Source organism: Anabrus simplex, chromosome 3 (genome assembly GCF_040414725.1).
Source record: "Anabrus simplex isolate iqAnaSimp1 chromosome 3, ASM4041472v1, whole genome shotgun sequence".
Taxonomy (NCBI): Eukaryota; Metazoa; Arthropoda; class Insecta; order Orthoptera; family Tettigoniidae; genus Anabrus; species Anabrus simplex.
The window spans coordinates 371,194,215-371,217,153 of NC_090267.1; the positions used below are offsets into that span (position 1 = coordinate 371,194,215).

Sequence of the window (22,939 nt, forward strand, 5' to 3'; positions counted from 1 at the left end):
TTATTATTATTATTATTAATAATAATAATGTTATTGGCTTTACGTCCCACTAACTACTTTTACGGTTTTCGGAGACGCCGAGGTGCCGGAATTTAGTCCCGCAGGAGTTCTTTTACGTGCCAGAAAATCTACCGACACGAGGCTGACGTATTTGAGCACCTTTAAACACCACCGGACTGAGCCAGGATCGAACCTGCCAAGTTGGGGTCAAAAGGACAGTGCTTGAATAGTCTGACCCACTCAGCCCGGCAAAGTAGCCTTTATTAAAACGCTTCCTGGACACTAACTGTTCTTGATGTCCAGAGCTTGCTTACATTTCAGTTACTCGAGTAATGTAAGATTCGAGAACTTGGTTTCGAATGCAAGTTTCGATTCTTAAATGTTTTCGGATCCATAGTAATCGATTCTGGAAAGTATTCGATTCTGTCCATCACTAACCATTCTCAATCCTTGACCACACAATTGTATGGGTAAGTATTTTTGTATCGCTGGGAATTTAAAGGGTTATTACTGACAGCAGCAGTCCTTCATTTGTGTCTTACTCTGATGAAGGTCAAGGTACAACTTGGCTGAAAGCTCGGGTTTTTGTTAAAGACTTGCTAATATATATGCGCCTTTAATCCAGAAATAATATTTATTTAATCAGGTGTGCGAATATTTGAAGGTATGTGTTCAAGGACTAAATTAAAATAGTGGCAGATAAACAATTGATGCTAGTTGCTTTACGTCGCACCGACACAGATAGGTCTTATGGCGACGATGGGACAGGGAAGGGCTAGGAGTGGGAAGGAAGCGGCCGTAGCCTTAATTAAGGTACAGCCCCAGCATTTGCCTGGTGTGAAAATGGTAAACCACGGAAAACCATCTTCAGGGCTGCCGACAGTGGGGTTCGAACCTACTATCTCCCGAATACTGGATACTGGCCGCACTTAAGCGACTGCAGCTATCGAGCTCGGTAAACAATTGATGAAGAGTGGACAGTCCCGAGGAATGAGATCAGTTGGCCTGCTGATTAAATGATGGTACATAGGAAAGTAATATCAAGTAGGGATCAGTGACCGAGCAAGTGGCCGTGCGGTTAGGATCGCGCAGCTGTGAGCTTGCATTCGGGAGATAGTGGGTTCGAATCCCACTGTCTTCAGAAACTTAATTTCAGCTGCTTGGATACGGCTTTCATCTTATTCTCTAATAGGCCGTCTCAGCCCTGTACACACATCAATCAATCAATCAATCAATCAATCAATCAATCAATCAATCAATCAATCAATCAGTCAACAGGTTGCAGATTCCCTATCTGTTCTTTTCCTAGCCTTTTCTTAAATGATTGCAAAGAAATTGGAAATGTATTGAACATCTTCCTTGGTAAGTTTTTCCAATACCTAACTCCCCTTCCTACAAATGAATATTTGCCCCAATTTGTCCCCTTGAATTCCAACTTTATTAAATACCTATCGATCGGTGGATTGTCAGAGGCCTGCTATTCGGAGCAAGAGGCGCCCTCCCTAGTCAGACATCGAACTTCCTACAAAACTTGAAAGTTCCATTCTGCGAGTTAGAAAATAGTAATACAGATACTGAGAGACTCTCTGCTAATCATTTACTTCCATCTGTACCTGAGAACGTGATTGACATTTCTCCCCCACTAACCCCGGGAAAAAAGAAGATAACAGCTTCAACGATAAAATCTTAATTTCTTGATATGAATGAAATTGAAACTGTATTCCGGATCCAAATGGTCACCCTCATTGGAGGACGGACGATTTATTTCTTTAATAAATCTCTCTCTCTGTTGTGATCTTTCCTACTTTTAAAGACACCACTCAAACTTATTCGTCTACTGATGTCATTCCACGCCATCTCTCCACGGACAGCTCGGAACATACCACTTAGTCGAACAGCTCTTCTCCTTTCTCCCAAGTCTTCCCAGCCCAAACTTTGCAACATTTTTGTAACGCTACTCTTTTGTCGGAAATCACCCAGAACAAATCGAGCTGCTTTTCTTTGGATTTTTCCAGTTCTTGAATCAAGTAATCCTGGTGAGGGTGCCATACACGGGAACCATACTCTAGTTGGGTTCTTACCAGAAAAGTATATGCCCTTTCCTTTACATCCTTACTACAACCCTCTAAATACCCTCATAACCATGTGCAGAGATCTGTACCCTGTATTTACATTTCCCATTGATATAGGGGTGAAATAAGTCTTCTACATCATGTATACTACCATAGTTTCTGTTATAAGTAAATTTTAAAATGTTGTCACGAAACATGTGCTTAGATACGCTGTAACATTAAAATTTTTGATTATACACACAGAACGATGCTAATTTTATATTTTTAGGAAACTGTTATACAATTTCTTTTTTTTTTTTTTTTTGCGTGCATCCTTTGTTTAAAAATTCTTGTAGTTAACTCTGTGGATTTGTAAAAACCATGTACATTAGCATCAAAACGTTTAAACTTACTACAAGATAACTCCAGTTCTTGTTATTTATTAGGCAGCAGATTAGTAATATTTCAGATGATATATATTTAAAACCAAAATCTAAACATAGGCATCCATTATACACAAACTAACACACTTTAAAGCAATTTATGCTTCAGTGGGAAAGGATGTTTTTCGAGCTGCACTGTTTAAATTCTTCTGGTTAGTTTCTCTAACATCTCTGTGGTTATAGCACAGTCTAGTAATTATAGATTCTCATGACCGCAAAAAGCATTGCCAGAAATCTTCACAACTGTTGACAGGAGACTGTTATGTGTTATGATCGTGTTCATCCTATAGCAACTCGATGGGTGATAACTGATAAATCAGGTGACTGATGGGGCCAGGTCATTACTCGTAGAACTCCTGATGATTATTTGTTTCTTACATACTTCTTGTACAGCTTTGATGTGTTTTCTGGTCGTTGTCTTGCTGCAGAACAAACCAGTAAGTTGTGTTCCAGGTGGTACTGCATTACTCGATAGAATGCGATGGTACTGCTCCTAATTTAAAATATCCTCCATTCTCACAAAGTTGCCTACCCATGCTTCACAGTTAGTGTGAGGCAGCCTTCTAGCATTCTTCCCCCTTGACGACGGTGGACATACCGGCGATGATTTGAGCGAAACTTATGTAGTTTTAACTCACCAGTCCATGAACACATTTCCACTATTCATTGCTCCAATCTTTGTGTTTTCTGGCCTACTGAAGTCTATGAGATTTATGTTTGCACATTAAAAGAGGCTTTTTGGCAGATACATGTCTACACAACTCAACATCACATAAACAGCACTTCTCAGTTGACACTGACGCTGGTTGTACTCTAGTTCGGTTGATTTCAACACAAATGTCTACAGCTGTAAGCCTGTTATTACGCTTGCTTAATATTACAATGTGTTTATCTTCAGCAGCTGATGATCTTCTAGGGCTTCTACTAAGTAATCAGTCTTTTTGAATACCTGTCTCATGTTTTCGCTTCAAAAAAGAGCAAGCGCAAAATTCAGAAATTCCTACTTTTGCACTAATATGCAGGTTTGACCAACCAACTGTCTGGCAGGCACATGCCATAACACGTGTTCCTTCACTGCCGGGTTGAGTGGCTCAGACGGTTGAGGAGCTGGCCTTCTGACCCTAAATTTGCAGGTCAAATACGTCAGCCTCGTGTCGGTAGATGTACCGGCACGTAAAATAACTCCTGCAGGACAAAATTACGGCATCTCGGTGTCTCCGAAACCCGCCAAAAGTAGTTAGTGAGACGTAAAACAATAACATTATTATTCCATCCTAGCTTTGTTTTCGTATTTCTGCAGAGAGTATCTTGCAAGAACTGGAACAGTACTGAAGAGAAGACAGCAGTTTTTAAAGGTTCTTATTTTCTTTGTAATAGCAATATAACAGAACGAAGGCTGACGTTTCATAGGCTATATGACCACAGTCTAATATACACAGTCGCGAAGCTCCTTAGTGATGAAATGGCATCCTGTTGACAGGCGGAACGACACCAGCGATCGTAGCGGCCAGCAAGCTCTAACTGTCCGGAACAATTCTCTACCCAACAGCTGATTGCACTTTCCCACGTAAATTATAAACTGTAACCACCTCGACAACTATATTAATCGTACATTTTAATAAAATACGTTGATACACCAGACTACTTATTGTTACAACATGGTAATAATACCAAAGGAAAGTAACAATAGTTTATTTTCGAAGGAAAAACTGATCATACCACTGTAGTTAAGGTCTTAGCGATTTCGTAGTCCTATCATTGAACTGAATTTGATACTTTCACATAAGTCATAAAAATAGAAATGAACTACAAAACAATTCAAATAATATTCAAAGATCTCAGGAACTTATGGGTGAATTTTGAGCTTTTTTGTTTTATGACACTGAAAACTTTCATTGCAAAATATCACAATGTAATCTAATCTTAGTTTCACAAATAATTTCCACACTAATGACTTCGTACCTTCAGAGCATTAATGTGGAAAATCAGGTATTTACATTAGGGAATTAATAGTATAGCACATCCAAGTTAGTGAGCATACAGGAAATTCCTGAAAACAGCCTATGTTCTCTCGGCTCCTCCGAGCAAGTGGCCGCGCGGTTTAGGTCGCGTAGCTATCAGCTTACATTTCAGAGATAGTGGGTTCGAACTCCACTGTCGCCAGGCCTGAAAATGGTTTTTTATGGTTTCCCATTGTCAAAACAGCCTGTGCCATAATTAAGGCCATGGTCGCTTCCTTCTCGCTCCTAGCCCTTTCCTATCCCCCCGTTGCCAAAAGACCTATCTATGTCAGTGCAACGTATGACTGTGTGGTGTGCTCGTTTGAGACGAGCTAATCATCTCTTATCAATAACTTTCGGTTCGAAGAAATCTGGAGATTCCATACAATTTCTTCTTCTCTGCTGACATGAACTGGCTGTCTCCAAAATGATTCGAACATAACGTTATGTTATTGTACACATAGTTCACATGTTTCTCCAATAAATCAGCCCTCCAACTATTTACAAGCAATTTTCTTGCCTTTCTTAATCCGTTTACCCTCCAGGGTTGGTTTTTCCTTCGGAATGAGTGAGGGATCCCACCTCTACCGCCTCAAGGGCAGTGTCCTGGGGCGTGAGACTTTGGGTTGGGGGATACAACTGGGGAGGAGGGCCAGTAGCTAGCCCAGGCGGCCTCACCTGCTATGCTGAAGAGGGGCATTGTGGGGAATGGAAAGATTGGAAGGGATAGACAAGGGAGAGGGAAGGAAGCGACGGTGGCTTTAAGTTAGGTACCATCCCGGCATTTGCCTGGAGAAGTGGGAAACCACGGAAAACGACTTCGAAGACGACTGAGGTGGGAATCGAACTCCCTTCTACTCAGTTAACCTCCCGAGGCTGAGTGAACCCGGTTCCAGCCCTCATACCACTTTTTTTCAAATTTCGTGGTAGAGCTGGGAATCAAACCCGGGCCTCCGGGTGGTGGCAGCTAATCACACTAACCACTACACAGAGGCGACAAGCAATTTTATACACAATGAAAATTACAACACCGCTACGTGTTAGAGGTTACGGTTGCGTTAATACGTTATTTAAGTTCATATAATTATAATTGGATGGATTTCACTATGAGTTACATTCCTGAATCACTGATGAACGAAATGCCTACTTATCTGAAGTTAAATTTATGAATCTTCACAATATTGTTCTATTATTCGAAAACGTAAACAGTAATTCAGGCTTTACTGTAAAGGATCTTTAGAAAACCTAAAGCTGTGGTGTCTTCTTGTAACTGAGCAATTTATTGCGCTACACACACATCTTTTCGTAAATACCATGTCAGTTTAATAGAAAACCGATCATCTATAATGTAATTACCTCGCGCTTACCTCACAAAACGTATACAACTTACACATCCCAGAAGACCGATGGCTTGCTGGCCGCGTGGAGCGCTGCATTCGCATGGATGAAAAAAATGTGCCGAGCTTCGCGACTGTGTATATTAGACTGTGATATGACAAGATTATATTACAGATCACTGGCGTAGCCAAGGGGGTGGGCAGTGAGGCCGCCCCGCCCCCCCCCCCCCTTCCTCCTCCATCACAAAATTTTTCCTGAAACTAGAGCGAGGATCAGCCTTTGTTTTACGTACGGTACGGTTAACTTCAAAACTTACGTCGAAATGTTAAATTAACGTACCGGTAGCGACAAAGAATATACTAGCAAGACTCAGTAGGGCCAACAGAATACTCGATGTCTGTTCTGCTTGAAGGAGCTTGAATGAAATGAAAACACTTAGGATTGTGATGCGCTGGGATATTTCATTGTAGAGCCCTCAGTATTGGGAATATAACCGTGCATTGACAAATGTCAAGGCATGAGGAAAAGGGCAATTAGCAAGGGATTACTCAATAGGGCGCCGGAACGTGACCACCGAGATAACGGGCGCCACGACCAAAAACAGTTGCAACCTTACAACATAGTGTCACCTTTCCTGCGGTTTTAGCGTGGTTGAGAAATGTGTTGTATTTCAGTTGCAGTGTTAGAAAGACTGTGACAGGATTGTGAGCTACACGTTAGATCCTCATTTCGTGCCATATAAGTAACTTTTTTTGAAGATCTTGTCATAAAGAAGCCAAAACGATGTACATCCTCGGTAAGTTATGAAAACGTTTTTCTTATTCTAATAATAGCAAGACAGATCGCGGATGCGTACCTGTATTATATAGTTCTATACGTAGGACTGTATTTTGTCAAATGCACAGGGACTGATTGGAACCTCAAATGGCACCATAAAAAGTGCGGGTAACTATTTTGTAATTAGGGGGCGTGATAAATCAGTTCCAATGGTTCTGTCTTCTCATCAAGACGGCCAAGGCTTGAATCGCAGTCGATGCATGACACATTTTTAAAATGGGAAGTCGCGTTCTGTTGATTCAGATTTTACTTAAAACACTAGATCCCGTCGCTTACCTTTCCTTAGTACTTTTGATCCATAACCGCATCATTTATGGTGGTGTATTTTGACTATCCAGCCATTCTTCGGGCTTACTTGTACCTTAAATGGTAAGTGGATGCAGTGGCTAACCACTCTACCCCACCAAGTGCCGTGGTTACGGATAGTGGAAGCCTTTATCTTCCACCCCTCCAAGGGCTTTCATGGCCTGTACGGAGATGACTTTCCTTTGCTTTTTGGGGTATAAGTCCAGGCCAGTAGCGTGGATACAACTTATCCTTGGAAGGGGTTATGAAAAAAATATTAGAATTAGCTTTACGTCGCCCCGTAGGTCTTATGGTGACGATGGGAAAGGAAAGGGCTGCTATAAATGGGAAGTAAGCGGCTGTGGCCTTAATTTAGGCACAGCCCCAGCATTTGCCTGGTGTGAAAATGGGAAACCACGGAAAACCATGCTTACCGCTGCCTACAGAGGGGTTCGAACCCACTATCTCCGGGATGCAAGCTCACAGCTGTAGGCCCCTAACCGCATGGCCAACTTGACCGGTGGATATAAAAAGAAAACGCCGGTTCTACCGAGTGCGGTGACGGATCTTCAGTAGATATTGATGGTTTTAATTGTTACCATGTAATTATATCCAACAATCGAAATCGTACTCTTAACATAAACCGACTGCATTATTGCAAGTGTTCGTAAAATTGATATCGTTCTTCGTTTCTGAGGAAGTAGAATCTTCATGTAATTTGTCTTCTTAAAAAAAAAGAAACCACTTTGGTACTACGCCCCGTGAAGGTGACTACCTTCCAGGTCGTAGATATTTCGATTACGGGAAACTCAAGGCCAACTCTCTTCCACGTACAAACAAGACTGTCTTCCCCATCCCATGCCTTTCTTAACTCTGTCAGTGCCGGGAATCGAATGCAGGATGCCTTAAGTCAAATTCTAAAATAAGGAGACCTAAAAGTAAACAGCCTGCCCCGCGGTGTAGGGGTAGTATGCTTACCTCTTACCGGAGGCCCCCGATTCGATTCCAGGCAGGGTCAGGGATTTTTACTTGGATCTGAGGGCTGGTTCGAGGTACACTCACCCCACGTGATTATAATTGAGGAGCTATCTGACGGTGAGATGGCGGCGCTGGACTAGAAAGCCAAGAATAACGGCCGAGAGGATTGGTCGTACTGTCCACACGACACCTCGTAATCTGCAGGCCTTCGGGCTGAACAGCGGTCGCTCGGTAGGCGATGGCCCTTCGGGGCTGTTACGCCATGCAGTTTGGTTGAAAAAAGCAAACAGAGAAGGAAGCGACATCCATGCAAGGCTCTTTAACTTCCAGTTAGTTTTTCCGTCCGTTCTCGTGCATTTAGGACAGTTGAAAAATGTACATATTAATAAATGCTCCTTATAAAACCTTTGTACAAATACTAACTACATCTATTTTAAACAGTAAGTACAAACGCCTCCTTTTCACGTGGCTTGGTTGAGTCGCTGTCCTCTCAGTCCAAGTTCGCAGGTTCAAATCCCGACTTGGGTCGGTGGCCCTTAAACGGTGTTGAAATGGCAACAACTCCATGTCGTTGGTTTCTGACACGTTAATAAAATATATATTAGCGTCACAAAACTGTAACTTTGTACTACTATATTCTGTGTCCCAGGCTTGCGAGGGAAACTAATAGGGTTAGGTAAACCCTACCTAGCATATGTTGTGACATGTATTCTTCTTTGCCAACTAACAAAATATCTATACCCATACCCCTTACATTCTATATATAGGGTGTGTGTGTGTGTTTTTTTCTTCGCCGCATTATTTGTGCAAAATGTCACTTCTTTATACCTTATCACATGACCATCATTACAATAAAAATAAAATTACCGCATTTATTATAAGCCACAATATTGCATCTTTACTCAAACTATTTATCCTTGCATTCATTTCACTTGTATTCGGAATATATGAAATGCTGCAGTTATGTTGGGATGGGAATAACAGCATTCCCAGGGGGGTTATCCAACAGATATGCACGCCCCGATGCTGCTGTTGTAACCCAACCTCCTCTACAGAGTTGCCTACATGTTGCCTTGGCCTGCTCGATCCCTCGATCTGATCCCAATCGAGCACGCATAGGATATCGTTGGACGATAACTCCAGCGCCATCCACAACCGGCATTAACCGTCGCTGTATTGACCGACCAAGTGCAACAGGCATGGAACTCCATCCCGCAAGCTGACATCCGGCACTTGTTCGACACAATGCATGCACGTTTGCATGCCTGTACTCAACAGTCATGTGATTACACCGGTTATTAACGTACCAGCATGGCACATTTTGCGATGGCTTTTCTCGCGTGGATATTAACCTGTAGTCTTGTATCTTTAATCAATTAAATGTTACCTCGATAAATATATTGCCAAAATTTCCGTATTCTACATTCCTTATTTCATGGTTTTTGGATACGTCGCACCGACCCAGATAGGTTTTATAACCGCAATTGAGGTACAGTCCCAGCATTTGCCTGATGATGTGAAGATAGGAACTGCGGAAAATCATCTTCAAGGCTGCCGACAGTGGGGTTTGAAGCCACTATCTCCCGAATGCAACCTCACAGCTGCGCTCCCCTAACCGCACGGCCAAATCGTTCGGTGAAATGTTTAATTGCGTTGTTACAGTATGCCTTCAAAATGTGTACCATCACGTGCTACACATTATTCATAACGTTTCTCAAGATTATTGAACTTGTTGATGAAATAGGTTATTTCAACGTGCCCCATGAATTGGCATCTGTGGCCATGAGATTCGGGGAGTAGGAAGAATGCGGAATGGTCTTCCACGAGAATGAATAAGGCGATCTCCAAAGTGTACTTGCAGAAGGTTAAGTGACATCCCCTCCCGTGGTGCAGGCTGTAGCTCCATCTTGTTGCATCCATGTTGCTGGAGGGGCAAGTTTCTGGCGCAACAAAAGCAGCGCAAATCCCACACAAATGGGGGTGGTAATGAGGTCTCTGTTGACTACCTGGTTCACTGTTTTTGGATTCCGTGTAACATCCTTGACGAAATAAAGACCCAGTATTCGATGACCAGACAAAGTGCACCATATCATAACCCGGCATTGTGTGGTGGTTTCTGTGTAACACCAGACCGTTCAAACCCTAAAAGAAAAAAAAAAGTTTGTTGATTGATGTAGCCATCAAGGTGAATATGACTTTCATCTGAAAACCGTATGCTGCAGAAGAAATCTGTATCCTCGTGCGTCACAGACAACACTCGGCTACAATACCGGTACTTGACCGAGCTCGCTCAACCTTTTCTGTTTGTGCCGAGCAACTTGAATACGGTATGAAAATCCACATACTTCTTTAAACATCCGCCGAGCAGACCCATTGTTCAAACCGAGTTTGTGATATTCGTTGTTGACTACGCTTTGAAGGTCGTAAAATCTGTCGTCCATGATTTGTGGTGACGGTTCTTGGGCGCCCTGTGGGTCCCCTTTCATTGAACTATGACAGCTTTTGTGTGACGGAACTTTTCAACGAGAGCTAGTATTTTTCTATTATTTCTTTCACCTCTTTATTAAATTACTCGTCCTGTTCTTTAACGTGAAGCAAATTCGCCCCATTCTGACGTCCCACTCTACATATATGAACAGAAATAATATTCCACAATTAACACTTCTTCTGTGGTAAGAACCATGATTGAAAATATCAACACAACACTTTTCGTTGCTTGGAAAACGTGGACAGCATATGAGCAATAATTTCAATATCTTCTGTTTTGCTGCATACCGTACCCCATATGACATTATTATTATTATTATTATTATTATTATTATTATTATTATTATTATTATTAGCTTTACGTCGCACCGGCACATATAGGTCTTATGGCGACGAAAGGATAGGAAAGGTCTAGGAGTGGAAAGGAAGCAGCCATGGCATTAACACGCGAGAGGTCGCACCCGCGGCAATTTGCCGCACTTTTTAATATTTGTTAATAATTTCGTTGCTAGCCGCTGTAGAGCTTAGGGCTCTCGTTTCATCCCTCCCCTCCCTCTCTCTCGCCTGACGTTGATTATCGTCAGTGAATTGCCTGCTGCGTTCCGGAGTAGTTTAAGTTTTCTTTCACTCTCGCATCTGCCGCGGCATATTGCCTTCATGCGACCCCTCGCGTAGTGCATTCTTACATGACTGCATTTCCAAGAAAGTTTCTTAAGTAAAGTTCATGAGGTTTATGGTGGCTTTCAGTGAAGTGTGGTGCTGTAGTTTTATCTTGAATTGTGACCAAATCATTCATTGAAATGTACAAATGGAAACATTGCGGCAATTTGCTCACGCGCGACCTCTCGCGCTCCTTAAAAACTCTCGTAACTTTACCAGATTTTGCGACAAAATTATTATTTTTTTTTTTTTACATTGAGAAAATATTGTTACTGGGTAATTATGTTAGTACTAGTCGAAAGGCAGTTACACAGGGTACATATTAATATTTTTATCAGAGCATTCACCGCCAAAGGAAAATAGCAGCTCATTACATTACCAAATACAGTAGAGACAATGCGCGACACTTACGGATTTAGCCTTGCTATAGGGTTTACGTCCTTTTATCATCTATAATTACTGTGTATGTTACACAAATTAAGGTGCCCAGCAGAGTTAAAATATTTCCAGTCATATTCTAGATTTGTTGTTCTCTTACATTTACCTTCACCGGGCGAGGAAACACAACATTATGTGCATTCTCATCCAACTTTGATGAACTGTATTATCAACAAACAAAAGTAGTGTATTGGACCGCACTTCTTGGCTTACTAGCCTCCGTATCATTACTTTAGTCACCTCAATGCATTTTGCCATAGAGGAGAGACTTGCTGTGTATACATTTTATAAACTTGCATTCTGAACACATTTATAATGCTTGTAGTGTAGCATGATTTCTCATTGTGAAGTTTGCACTTACATGAAAATTAATTAATCATATCTAGTTATCTGATGTAAGAATATTTTGAATGCCACTGCTCTCTCTCTTATTCTTTTCATTCTGCTAATTCGCTGCTTGTTCACCTTTTGATTAAACATAGGCCTATCTGTGTTATCTAGTAGACTTACATAGTTATTACCAGTGTTGTTAGAAATGGATTCTGAGAATTTGTCTTTAACCTGGTTATCTATAATATAAATTTGTTTTAATTTTCTCATTTTTGACCATAATTTTTCTGTGAACTACATTTATTAATTTTACTTGATTTACCCACTTTCCCCCTCTAGTTTGATTCCTTTAGGGTATATAAGTTAAATTTCACTGTCTGTATTTGCAGGGGATCATTACGCTTATTACAAGCCGACTGGCAACAGGCCAGCGGACTTACCAACATCTGTACGCTATGCGACTTCATCATCCACCAACAGGAGAGGGATACTGGCTACATCAGGATACCACAATGTACCAGGTATGAGCAAAGTTTCCCTGGGAAGGAAGGAGACAATCAACAGCAGCTCTCCTGATATCTATTTAAGCATAACTTTTTTTTTTTTTTGGATTATAATGTTATTTTGGAGGATCTGATGTGCCAGAATTTTGTTTCACAGTTCTTCTTCTTCTTCTTCTTCTTCTTCTTTTTCTTCTTCTTCTTCTTCTTCTTCTTCTGGGGATGGGGCACGAATAGCACTTTACTACTGGCCTTCCATGTTGACCTGGGATTCTCAAAATGTTTGGTTTGCAGCACACCATTTCACCTTCTGAAATATTGTGGCACATCTGCCCTGTATGAGAAGGATTTAAAATGCTAGGAAGCCGTCCTGATAGATCATGAACCCCAGCAGAAAGTATATAAACCACTGGAATGCTCAAGAAACATGATCATTCATACCCTAAGTACTAGTAACCTGTGTGAACAGGGATGTTTGGTACTGATCAACACTAAAATAAGAAACAAGAGATTTCTTTTTGTAGATTCAGATTTATGAGTTTGTATGTAATTCTTCTCTGTATTTGAACAATTGTGTAAAATTAATGAACCCCACATTTCCCACCAAGTTACAACAATAAAGTAATTACTGATAGAACATTTATAAAGTTTCTGTTACATATTTCTAAGGTTAACAAATAACATGCCTCCTTTTGTGTGTTCATATCTTCCCCAGGTTATTTCTTTTGGGGTTCACTCTTTTAGAGTCCCAGGAGCTCTCGACTTGGGAGTGTGGGATGGCAATCACAGAGCCCTTAGCTGACTCCTAGCAGTATTTTCACATACTTGTGCCAGGCTCCTCACTTTCATCTATTCTGTCTGACCCTCCTTATTCAACTCTTGTTCTTTGCTGACTCTGACGGTATTAAGTTGCGAGGTATAGGGAGTTTTTCATTTTCCTGCCCTTCATCGCCCTTGCCACGAACCTGCTACGCAGGCGTAGCAGGGGGAGAGGTGATACTCCCATGTGGCGCATCCCAGGTGGCGGATAGGGGGGTCCTAACCGGCTTGCCGGCGGACTTGAGGGAAATAAAATACCTCTCGCAGGCCAAACACCCCCCCCCCCTGTGGGTGGGGGAGGCAGACAAATAATACACCCACGGTATCCCCTGCCTGTCGTGAGAGTCGACAAAAAGGGGCGACCAAGGACTGATTGTATTAGAACTGTGAAACTACTTTTGATTAGTACCATCACAGGGGGGAACATCATGGGTCGCTTTTACTTGCGAGTATTACCACTCTGTTAGGTACTGAATAGTTTTGTGATTCGTAGCACTCAAGCGGGGTTCAGTGTGGGTTTCCATATCCGTGAATCGTACCCATGTGAGCAACACCACGGGTCTGGGCGTTGCCTGTGAGTTGTGCCACTATATGAGCGACACTGTGGATCTGCGTTGCCAGTGATTAGTACCCACTATGTGAGGAACACCACGGGGATGCCAGCGCCCGTGTTTAGTACACCTGGGTGAGGAACCTCATCGGTTTGCGTTGGCTATGAGTGGCGTCATTGTGTGAGAAACACCATAGGTCTGCATTACCTGTATGAAGTACCATACTTGTGAGTAGTACCTTAATGTTTGGAACACCGTGAGTTTACGCTACCTTTGATTAGTCCCGCAGCTTGAGAAATACCTTGGTTCTACTTTACTCGCGACATGTGCCATTCCGAGGGGCCTTAGACCTGGATTTTGGACCCCTTTAGACATCAAGCATCCTCGATTCAGGATTGTGCTTCATGAGTGGGCCCTTGGTCAGTAATGAATTATCTATGATCTTTTTTGAGTTGGATCCACTCCTTTTTTGTTTGTTCGTTTTTTTTTTTTGTTTTTGGTTCGTGTCCATCCATTCCTTCTTCATGACGATTTTTTTTATTTTGGTCAGTGGGTGATTTTGAATTTTTTGTTGTAATTTTATTTCGTACCATTAGGGGCCGATGACCTCGATGTTAGGCCCCTTTAAACAACAAGCATCATCAGCATCATCATCATCATTGCCCTTGTCTTCCTTTGGCTGATACCTTCATATTTTGAGGTGTTGGACCCCTTCCATTTTTTCTCACTCTGATTAATGTTAACAGATGATAGTTGCCTAGTTGTATTTCCTTTTAAAACAATAATCACCACTAGCATTCACTCTTTTAGAGCTATTAATCTAGATAATGGAAGTTTGAATTGTGTTAGATCCTACTGTATCCCCTATGGGCGGAGGATGCAGATGAAGAATACACCCACGGTATCCCCTGCCTATCATAAGAGGCGACTAAATCGGGTGACCAAGGTGGATAAAATTAGAACCATGAGACTACTTGTAAGTAGTACAATTACCTGAGGAACGCCACGGGTCGACGTTACTTGTGATTAGTTCCACCGTGTGAGGGACCCATGGGTCTGGGTGTTGCCTGTGGTTAGTACCATCATGTGTAACTCACCAAGGCGTGGTGGGGGGGGGGCATTCAGCTGTGAGAAAAGGTAGCCTGCGCTGAAATGTATTGTTTCCCCTGTGTTCAGAATGGGTCTGCGTTACCTATGAGTAGTCCCACTATATGAAGAACACCATGGGTCTGCGTTGCCTACGGATTTGGCTGTGTCCATGATTAGTACCACTATGTGAGGAATACCATGGGTCTGCGTTGCCTGAGAATAGTATCATTATGTGAGGAACACCATTGGTCTGTGCTGCCTGTGAGTGGTACTGTAATCTGTGATCCGCCATGGGTTTGCATTCCCTTATGGTTAGTACCACTAGGTGAGCGGCACCAAGAGTATACATGGCTTGTGATTAGTTCCACTATGTGAGAAACACCATGGGACTACCGGCGCCCATGATTAGCCCACTTTGCTTGGCGAGTGGTACCAACGTGAAACACTACCACCTACTCCTTTCCCTCCTCCTTTTCTTCTACTTTCCTCAACATCTGCCTTAACCTAATTCCTGGATAACACTCTACCCTGGTACCCTTTCCTCCACACACTTTCTTGACATGTCTAACAATGGAATCCCCCATGACCAGAGCCTCAATCTTACCCACCTCATTTGATCCCCTCCCCTCCTGGTTAGTCCTATCTTTCCTGACAGCTGCAGAAGATGCTTCCTCCTTCCTTTTTTCCATCCTATGACCCTGTTCCACCTGTCTTTACCTATCCACTACTCCAGATTTCCCTTTCCTACTTTATTCGTTTCTCCTACTTCCACACTTGTCAGCATCAGTTCCCTGTTCCTCATCTTCCCTCGGTTGTTCTACCTGCAGTGACTCGTACCGATTTCTCACAGACACCTATTCTGAATTCTGATCCTGAGTGGAGCCCTCAGCCTGCAATCTCCTTCCCCTTAAAACATTAGACCACCTGTTTTCTACAATTCTCCCCTTTCCTTCCCATCCCTCTTTTACACCTACATTGTTTGAGGAAGGCCTACTTTCCTTCCTGTCCTCTGAGAGAATCCTAATTATATCCCTCAAACTCTCCAACTCCTCCTTCATATTCCTTAATGCCTGGCCACACCCTCAGTTCCTACACTTGCACTCCTTAGCCATTCTTTACTGAATAATGAAAAGAAAAGAAAAAGTGACCATAATTTAGTGATGCAGTGCTTTAGAATTGGCTGAAAGGGACAGTTTTAGTATACCTAACTATAAGAGAAAAAGAGACAAATGGAAAATAAAGGTTAAGTTGTATCTCTGTATTCTGATCTCCTGGTAATTAAAAAAAAACAAACTGTACTGTCATTGTTGCTATACCTTGCTTAATCTCATCCAGTCAAGCATGATAATGTAAATAGCTGTTCTTTGATTGTACCTTCCTTCAAAATGAAAAAGCCAGCCCTGTAGTCTAGGGATAGTAAACCTGCCTCTTACCCAGAAGCCCTGGGCTCTATTTCTGACCAAGTCGGGGATTTTTACCTGGATCTGAAGGCTAGTTCAAGATCTACTCAGCTTTCACGAGAACAACAGAGGAGCTACCTGACGGTGAGATACTTGTTCCACTCTAGAAAGCCATGAGCAATGGTCTAGAGGATCCATTGAGCAGATCATGCATCACTTCATAATCTTCAGGCTTTCACACTGAACAGTGGTTGCTTCATAAACCAAGACTCATTAGGCTGTAGCACCATGGTTTTGTTTGTTTGTTCAACGTGAAAAACTAGGGTATTCAATACTAGTACCTGAGGCCATCTCTGTTGAGATGTAATTGTGCTAGAACAAACTTGTTACTTTCATTTTTCTGCCTCGGTTCATCTTTGGCTTGGACAGTATGAAAGTGACTGAGGTATGGGCAATGTTAGTAACGCAGTTCCCAACAGAGCTACTCTGTGTGTTGTGTGAGATTGTTGTTTATTGGGTTGGTTGATGTATGCATTTTAGTGGGCTTGGCATACTGATTTGGAACAGCACCTTCTGGCTTGGTGAGGAAAGCAACAGGAAATTACTTCACTCCCCATTTCCCTAGTATACCTTCTCAGCAACACCTAGGGTATCTATGGCAGCTGATAGTGGATAGATGGAGGCCTTAAAACATTTCATAATAATATGACAGGGCATAATATCCCAGAAACATCCAATGCTGAATTACAGTTTTTGAATTCATTGTAAATTTATTTATGTATAATTTTAACAGTATATAATCTTTGATATTATTGTTATTTTATGAATTAGTTCACTCTCTGTCTCTCTCTCTCTCTCTTAAAATGATATTGATGGTTATTATAATAAAAAATCTCTCTTTCTCCCAGGTGCAAGAGAAATATGAGCGGAAGCATCCCCATTCAGAATGGCGATATGAATTAAGAGTCCGTTACCTGCCGCAGAACTTGACTGATTTGTATGAGAAAGACAGAGTGACCTTCTACTACTATTATGATCAGGTCAGTTATGCAGAGATCATGTTTACCGTTCAGAAGGTGAATTTTATTATCTGCTTCTCCTGAAAATAAGAACTTGTGCTTGGGAATGTAGTGTTTATTTTAACATACAAATTGGTATAAATAATTCAGTCATTCAGCAGTTATGTTATTTGTCAGTCTCAGAAAAATTAAAGAAAGCCAACTCATATGGTTTGGTTATATTGAAATAACACCAGAGGAGTATGGAGCTTACCAAGTTGAGTGCATGGCATTAAAGGACAAAGTGGTACTGGAATGACCAAAAATAAGATGGAGAGCTAGAAATGATAAAGGACTTCCAGTTAACCAGGGAAAGCATGGAAGGTGAAGGCTTAAGAAGTTCAACTGACACATTTTCAGTTGATTAATATTTGTTATAAAATAAGATTAGTTTAACTGGTGAAATACAGAGTTTAGTGTTACTTTTGATCAGAGGTAATGAATTATGACAGTAAAATAAATTTCAAACTGTAGTTGCAAGCTTTAGCTGAAAAGTATTTGTTCTGAATTTGATGTCCTTTTTTGCTACAGCTTCCTATTCCTATCACAACAATGCAAAGAAAGAAAGAAAGAAAGAAAGAAGGAAAGAAAGATTTTTCAGAATTTTGACAGCTACTGTAATAGCGTACAATGTGGCTGTAATGACAGTGGGTACCTCTATTGCATCATCTTGACTTTAAAAGAAATCAGATGTATAGAGCAACTATAGTTTCCTGCTTCTTATTCAGAGTATCTGCATTCAATTCCTGGCTTGTCCAATGATTTGAATAATGGACTTAGGACTAGAACTAGGTTTCATGAAAAGAACTGAGAAACTGCGTGATATGAGATAGGTAGTAGACCTTGTCAAGGAAGCCAAGCATTAAGACTGAGGTTGTTGTCGTACTAGAGGCATGACACCCCAATATCTGGAGGTCATCTGGGTTGACAAGAGTTGTCTTGGCATACTAAGACCCTTTACGTCCAATATATGCCACAGGTCTTTTTAATTAAAAGGAATTGTGTTCCGTTTATGCTTGTTATATTATTGCACGAACATGTGATTTTTCTGTAGTTCCATTGCTCCCATTATTGAAATTTGCATTTATGGTTTCTTTTTTTACCTTTTCAAAACAAATTTCTGAAGATACATTTTTTTCTTTTCTAAGGAAGATAGTTTTACTTCTGAAGATTGAAAACCACCCTTACTGTCTAATGCTGAAGTTTCGTATCTTTTCTTCTTGGTTACACTAACATTGGAGCCCCTTTGGACAGTGTCAGCTGTAATTCATTTCATAATATTGGTTAATCTCTTGGTACGTATTAAGTGATCTATGAAATAAATTTGAAACACTTATACTGATGGTTTATACAGGTGCGGAATGACTACCTCTCTGCCGACCACGCAGCGCTGGATCAGGATGTGGCCGTGCAGTTGTGTTGCTTGGAGATACGATATTTCTTCAAGGATATGCCACAGATAGCCCTTGATAAGAAGTCAAATTTGGAGTACCTGGAAAGAGAAGTAAGTTGGAATTGTGTATTTACATTTGCACTGCTCTTAGAAAAGTTGTGTCGGTGAGCCTTATTGATTTTACCCAAAATGGCAGTGACTATCAAGACTATCTTAAGAAAATTTTTCTAGCCTGTGCTTTTCTTACAGGCACTCAAAGCTATGTACAAGCTTATTCATTTCAACAATGGAAGTACCTTTGGCTGGAAGGTTTTCAAGGTAGTTTATTGCATGTCTAGACGTCCACTTGATAAAATTCTCTTTGTTGTCTTTTGTCCAAGTACCAATGTGGTTTTTGAACTGCCTGCTCCACTACTGACCACTTGGTATGCCACCACACGTTTCCTTGAAAACAGCATTTGGTGGCTGTTTTCTTCATTTTAGAAAAGGCCTATGACACCATATGGCAATATGGTATCCTTTCAGTCCACATCAGTGGAAATTCTGTGGTAACTTACTGGTTTCTCTTGTGAATTTTTTGTCCCTTGGTCTATTCCCTGTCTGAGTAGGGAGGGCATATTCACAATATCATGTTCAGGAAAATAAAGTCTCACACGGATCGGTTCATAGTGTGTCTGTCTGTGATTGTTATAAACGGTATTGTGGCTGCTGCTGTTCCAGCAGTAGTACCATTGCTATATGTAGATGATTTACCTCTTCATTATAACTCACAAAGTATAGCAGTCGCAGAGCAATAGAGCAAACTATTAGGAGATTGGAACAGTGGACCTTAGAACATGGTTTTCAACTGCAAAGACTTCTGTTGTTCACTTCTGCTGGAAACGCACTCTTCAGCCCCATCCTGAGCTTTATTTAGGTGGGGGGGGGGGGGGTCACTCTTCCTGTAGTTGACACATACTGATTTCCTGGGCTCCTTTTCAATAGTAAATTATCTTGGGACTCACATGTGCATCACTTAAAAGTTAAATGCTCTAAGAAACTAAATATTTTGAAGATTTTTACGGCACTACGTGGGGGCTGATTGCATAGTGCTCCTATGCTTTCATAGGGCACATATTTTTTATCTAGAGTAGACTACAACAGTGCAGCATATAGATCAGCAAGACAAAGCATTGTTATGAAGTTGATCAGCATCCACCACAGCTTGGTAACACAAGCATTCTGTACAAGGCCTGCTCGCTAGCAAATACTGTTGTTGTTTGCTGCAAAATTTCCAACAGCGCCACTTCACCCAAACTATCCCTGCATCTTCCACAATCAAAACCATTGCCTGTATGTTGCTTATCCATGAGCCAACGCAGCCAGTTGGTATATGTTTGGATAGCAATAATAGTTCATGTGATGTACCTTCAGTTCCATGTCTTGTTAAGACGACCAAGTAAGGTACCTCTGTGGTTAATACGGCGACCTGAAATCATCCTGGATCTGCATACTGGGCCTAAAGTGAACACCACGGACCCCTCCATTTCTCGAAGGCTCTTCTTGTCCGTTGTTAGCCGGTATCCAGATTCAGTAGTTATATACGTGGATTGTTCGAGGACAGAAGCGAAAGTAGGCTGTGTGTTCATTGTCGATAATAAGAGGTTTCTTTTCCCTCTACCAGAAACCTGCAGTGTGTACACAGTAGAGCTTTGTGTTTTCTTTGAAGTTCTGGGGTACACACTGTCCAACAAACAACGGCACTTTCAGCTGTGTACTGACTCCATGAATTCGTTACAGTCTTTTGATGCATGTTTCCCACAGCACCCTCTGGTGAAGCGGATCGAGGACCTGTTGGCCAGGTGTTGGAGTGCTAGGTTCAGAATAATGTTTTTGTGGGTCCGTAGCTACATAGGTGCAGCGGGAAATGAGTTAGCTGATAGGGCTGCCAAAGAGGTGGTCATATTGCCCCAGTTGTCTTACAAGGTTCCAGCCAGTGATATTCATTCTCAGATGAGACATTTGGTGATCTCCCATTGGGAGATGGAGTCTCAGGCCACCCCTCTTCCAAATAAGCTGAGAACTATTAAAGGAACAACAAAGGTATGGAAGACTTCCCTTTGGGTTTCTTGGAGGGTAGGAGTGGTATTATGTCATCTTTGAATTGGCTGTGGTATAGCAACGCACTTTTACTTACTGAAGGGAGAAGGCCCGCCACCACGGTGTGTATTTGCAGCAGTCATCTGACCGTAATACGTATCCTTACAGAGCACGCAGTCTTGGCCGATCTGCGCGTAGTCTAAAACCATCTCCCTCATTCTGCAAGATGAAGCATTCAACATCCCTCATCATCCATTTTATGAGGGATGGTGGCCTCTTTTATTAAAAGTGAATTTTCTATTTGTTTTATTTTTATTTTATTGCCTACTGCTTTTTTAATTCTGTCTATGTATTTTTAATGCGCTCTTAAAACTTTTTAATTTGATGGAACATATGATTTCGTTTTAAAAGCAATTCCTTTTTCCATTTTAATACATTTTAGAGGAAAGCAACGGAAAACTACCTCACTCCTCATTTCCCTAGTATGCCTCTTCAGTGATGCCTCGGCGATCTATGACAGCTGTTGGTGGAGCTGTGGAGGATCAAACCAGCCTTCGGGCTGAATACCCAACATACACAACAATACATTTAAAATCTAATTTTAAATAATTTTATAAGAAAATAAGGCATTTGAATTAGACACACTGATTAATTAAATTCATAATTATTTTCTTCATCTTTAAATTCTAGTCAGTGGGTAAATTTTACATTTTATTTATCATTACATTTTGTTTCATTTTGTACTATTAAGAGCCAATGACCTAGATGTTAGGTGCCTTTAAACAACAAGCATCATCATCATCAGACTACCAGAAAGAGTCCTAAACACCAAAATAGTGATATACCAGATGTACTATAATCCAATACTAATATATGTTTCAGAAGAATTATGAGTGGAAGAAAGAAAAGCAGGACCAGGCTAGTGAGATGAAAGTTTAGAGAAGTTGACTAGGAGTAACAAAAATGGATAAGAAGTTCAGAGAACTAGTGCAACAACTGCAGGGTAGGATGAAAGAATCAAGGTTTAGATGGTATGAACATGTTAAGAGAATTTAGAAGTAGAAGATACCAAGGAAGATTCATGAGATGGGAGTGTAAGATAAGAGACCAAGTGGAAGACCAAGGAACATGTGGGTGAAAGGTGTGGAGGAGCAGGGGAAGAAAATAGGAGAGGACTGGATGAAATTGATGACAGAGTGATGGTGGGAAGACAGATGATGATGGAGGGGCTTATGTTCTAAACAGACCTGATCAGTGACTAGAAGCTGTGGAAGATGTAATTAGCATTACCATGCATGTTAAAAACACTCGCCAAGAAAAGGCTAGGGGGCAAAGTTGAGGGGTTATGATCTGTCTTTCAGTACCATTTCTTGTTTTATGTTGAGATGATACCCATGTGCAACTATACTTATCTTAGATCCAGGCAATAACAGTTACACATTCTGTTGCAGAAAGCTCAGATCTGGGGAGCTATAGTATTTTCAGTGTCCTCTATCTTTTGATGTAGTCTAGAACAAGTTTGTTTCTATGATTGGTTATGTTAGTCTGATCTTTGACTTTGATGGTGTGAACATGAAACTTATGAGTAATCATTGTATCAGTATTCTTTATGCAGCTAATCCCTGTAATGAATGATATGTAGTTGTCACTGAAAGGGTTGGTTAACGTATACATTTCAGTGGGCTTGTTAGACTGATATGTAAAACGCCTCCTAGCTTAGCAAAGAAAGCAATGGGAAACTACTTCTTCCCTCACTTCCCTTGTGTGCTTCTTCATTGACAGTCAAAGTTGGAGCTGTTGGGGATCCGATCAGCCTTTGGGTTGCGGATTCTACACACACACACACACATGCGCGCGCACGCACACATTTCCACAGACACTATATTTTCCTGGGTTGAGTAGTTCAGACGGTTGAGCAGTAGCCTTCTGACTCCAAGTTGGCAGGTTCGATCCTAGCTCAGTCCTAGTATTTGAAGATATCGGTGGATTTACCAGCACAAAAAAGAACTCTGGCACTTCAGCTTTTCTGAAAACCATAGAAGTAGTTAATGGATGTAAAACAAATATTATTATTATTACATTACATTTTTTGATTGTAAGTACTTGAAGTCGATTTCCATAGTGCCTCCTCTTTCCTGGCATTCTCCCCAATTTATTGGGGTTAGTTCTTTATTTGGGCTTGTTATGGCTGGATATACTTCCT

General features: G+C 41.3%; 1 protein-coding gene across 8 annotated transcripts in view; it reads left to right on the forward strand.

Moving 5' to 3' along the window:
• Positions 1-22,939, forward strand: part of Fak (protein tyrosine kinase 2 Fak) — a 795,737-nt gene that overhangs the window by 621,436 nt on the left and 151,362 nt on the right. For all 8 annotated transcript variants that reach the window (XM_067143295.2, XM_068226723.1, XM_067143301.2 and 5 more), the window contains 3 exons: positions 12,237-12,368; positions 17,115-17,246; positions 18,619-18,768. In XM_067143295.2, the coding sequence (XP_066999396.2) occupies positions 12,237-12,368; positions 17,115-17,246; positions 18,619-18,768 (414 nt within the window). The remainder of the gene's footprint in view (positions 1-12,236; positions 12,369-17,114; positions 17,247-18,618; positions 18,769-22,939) is intronic.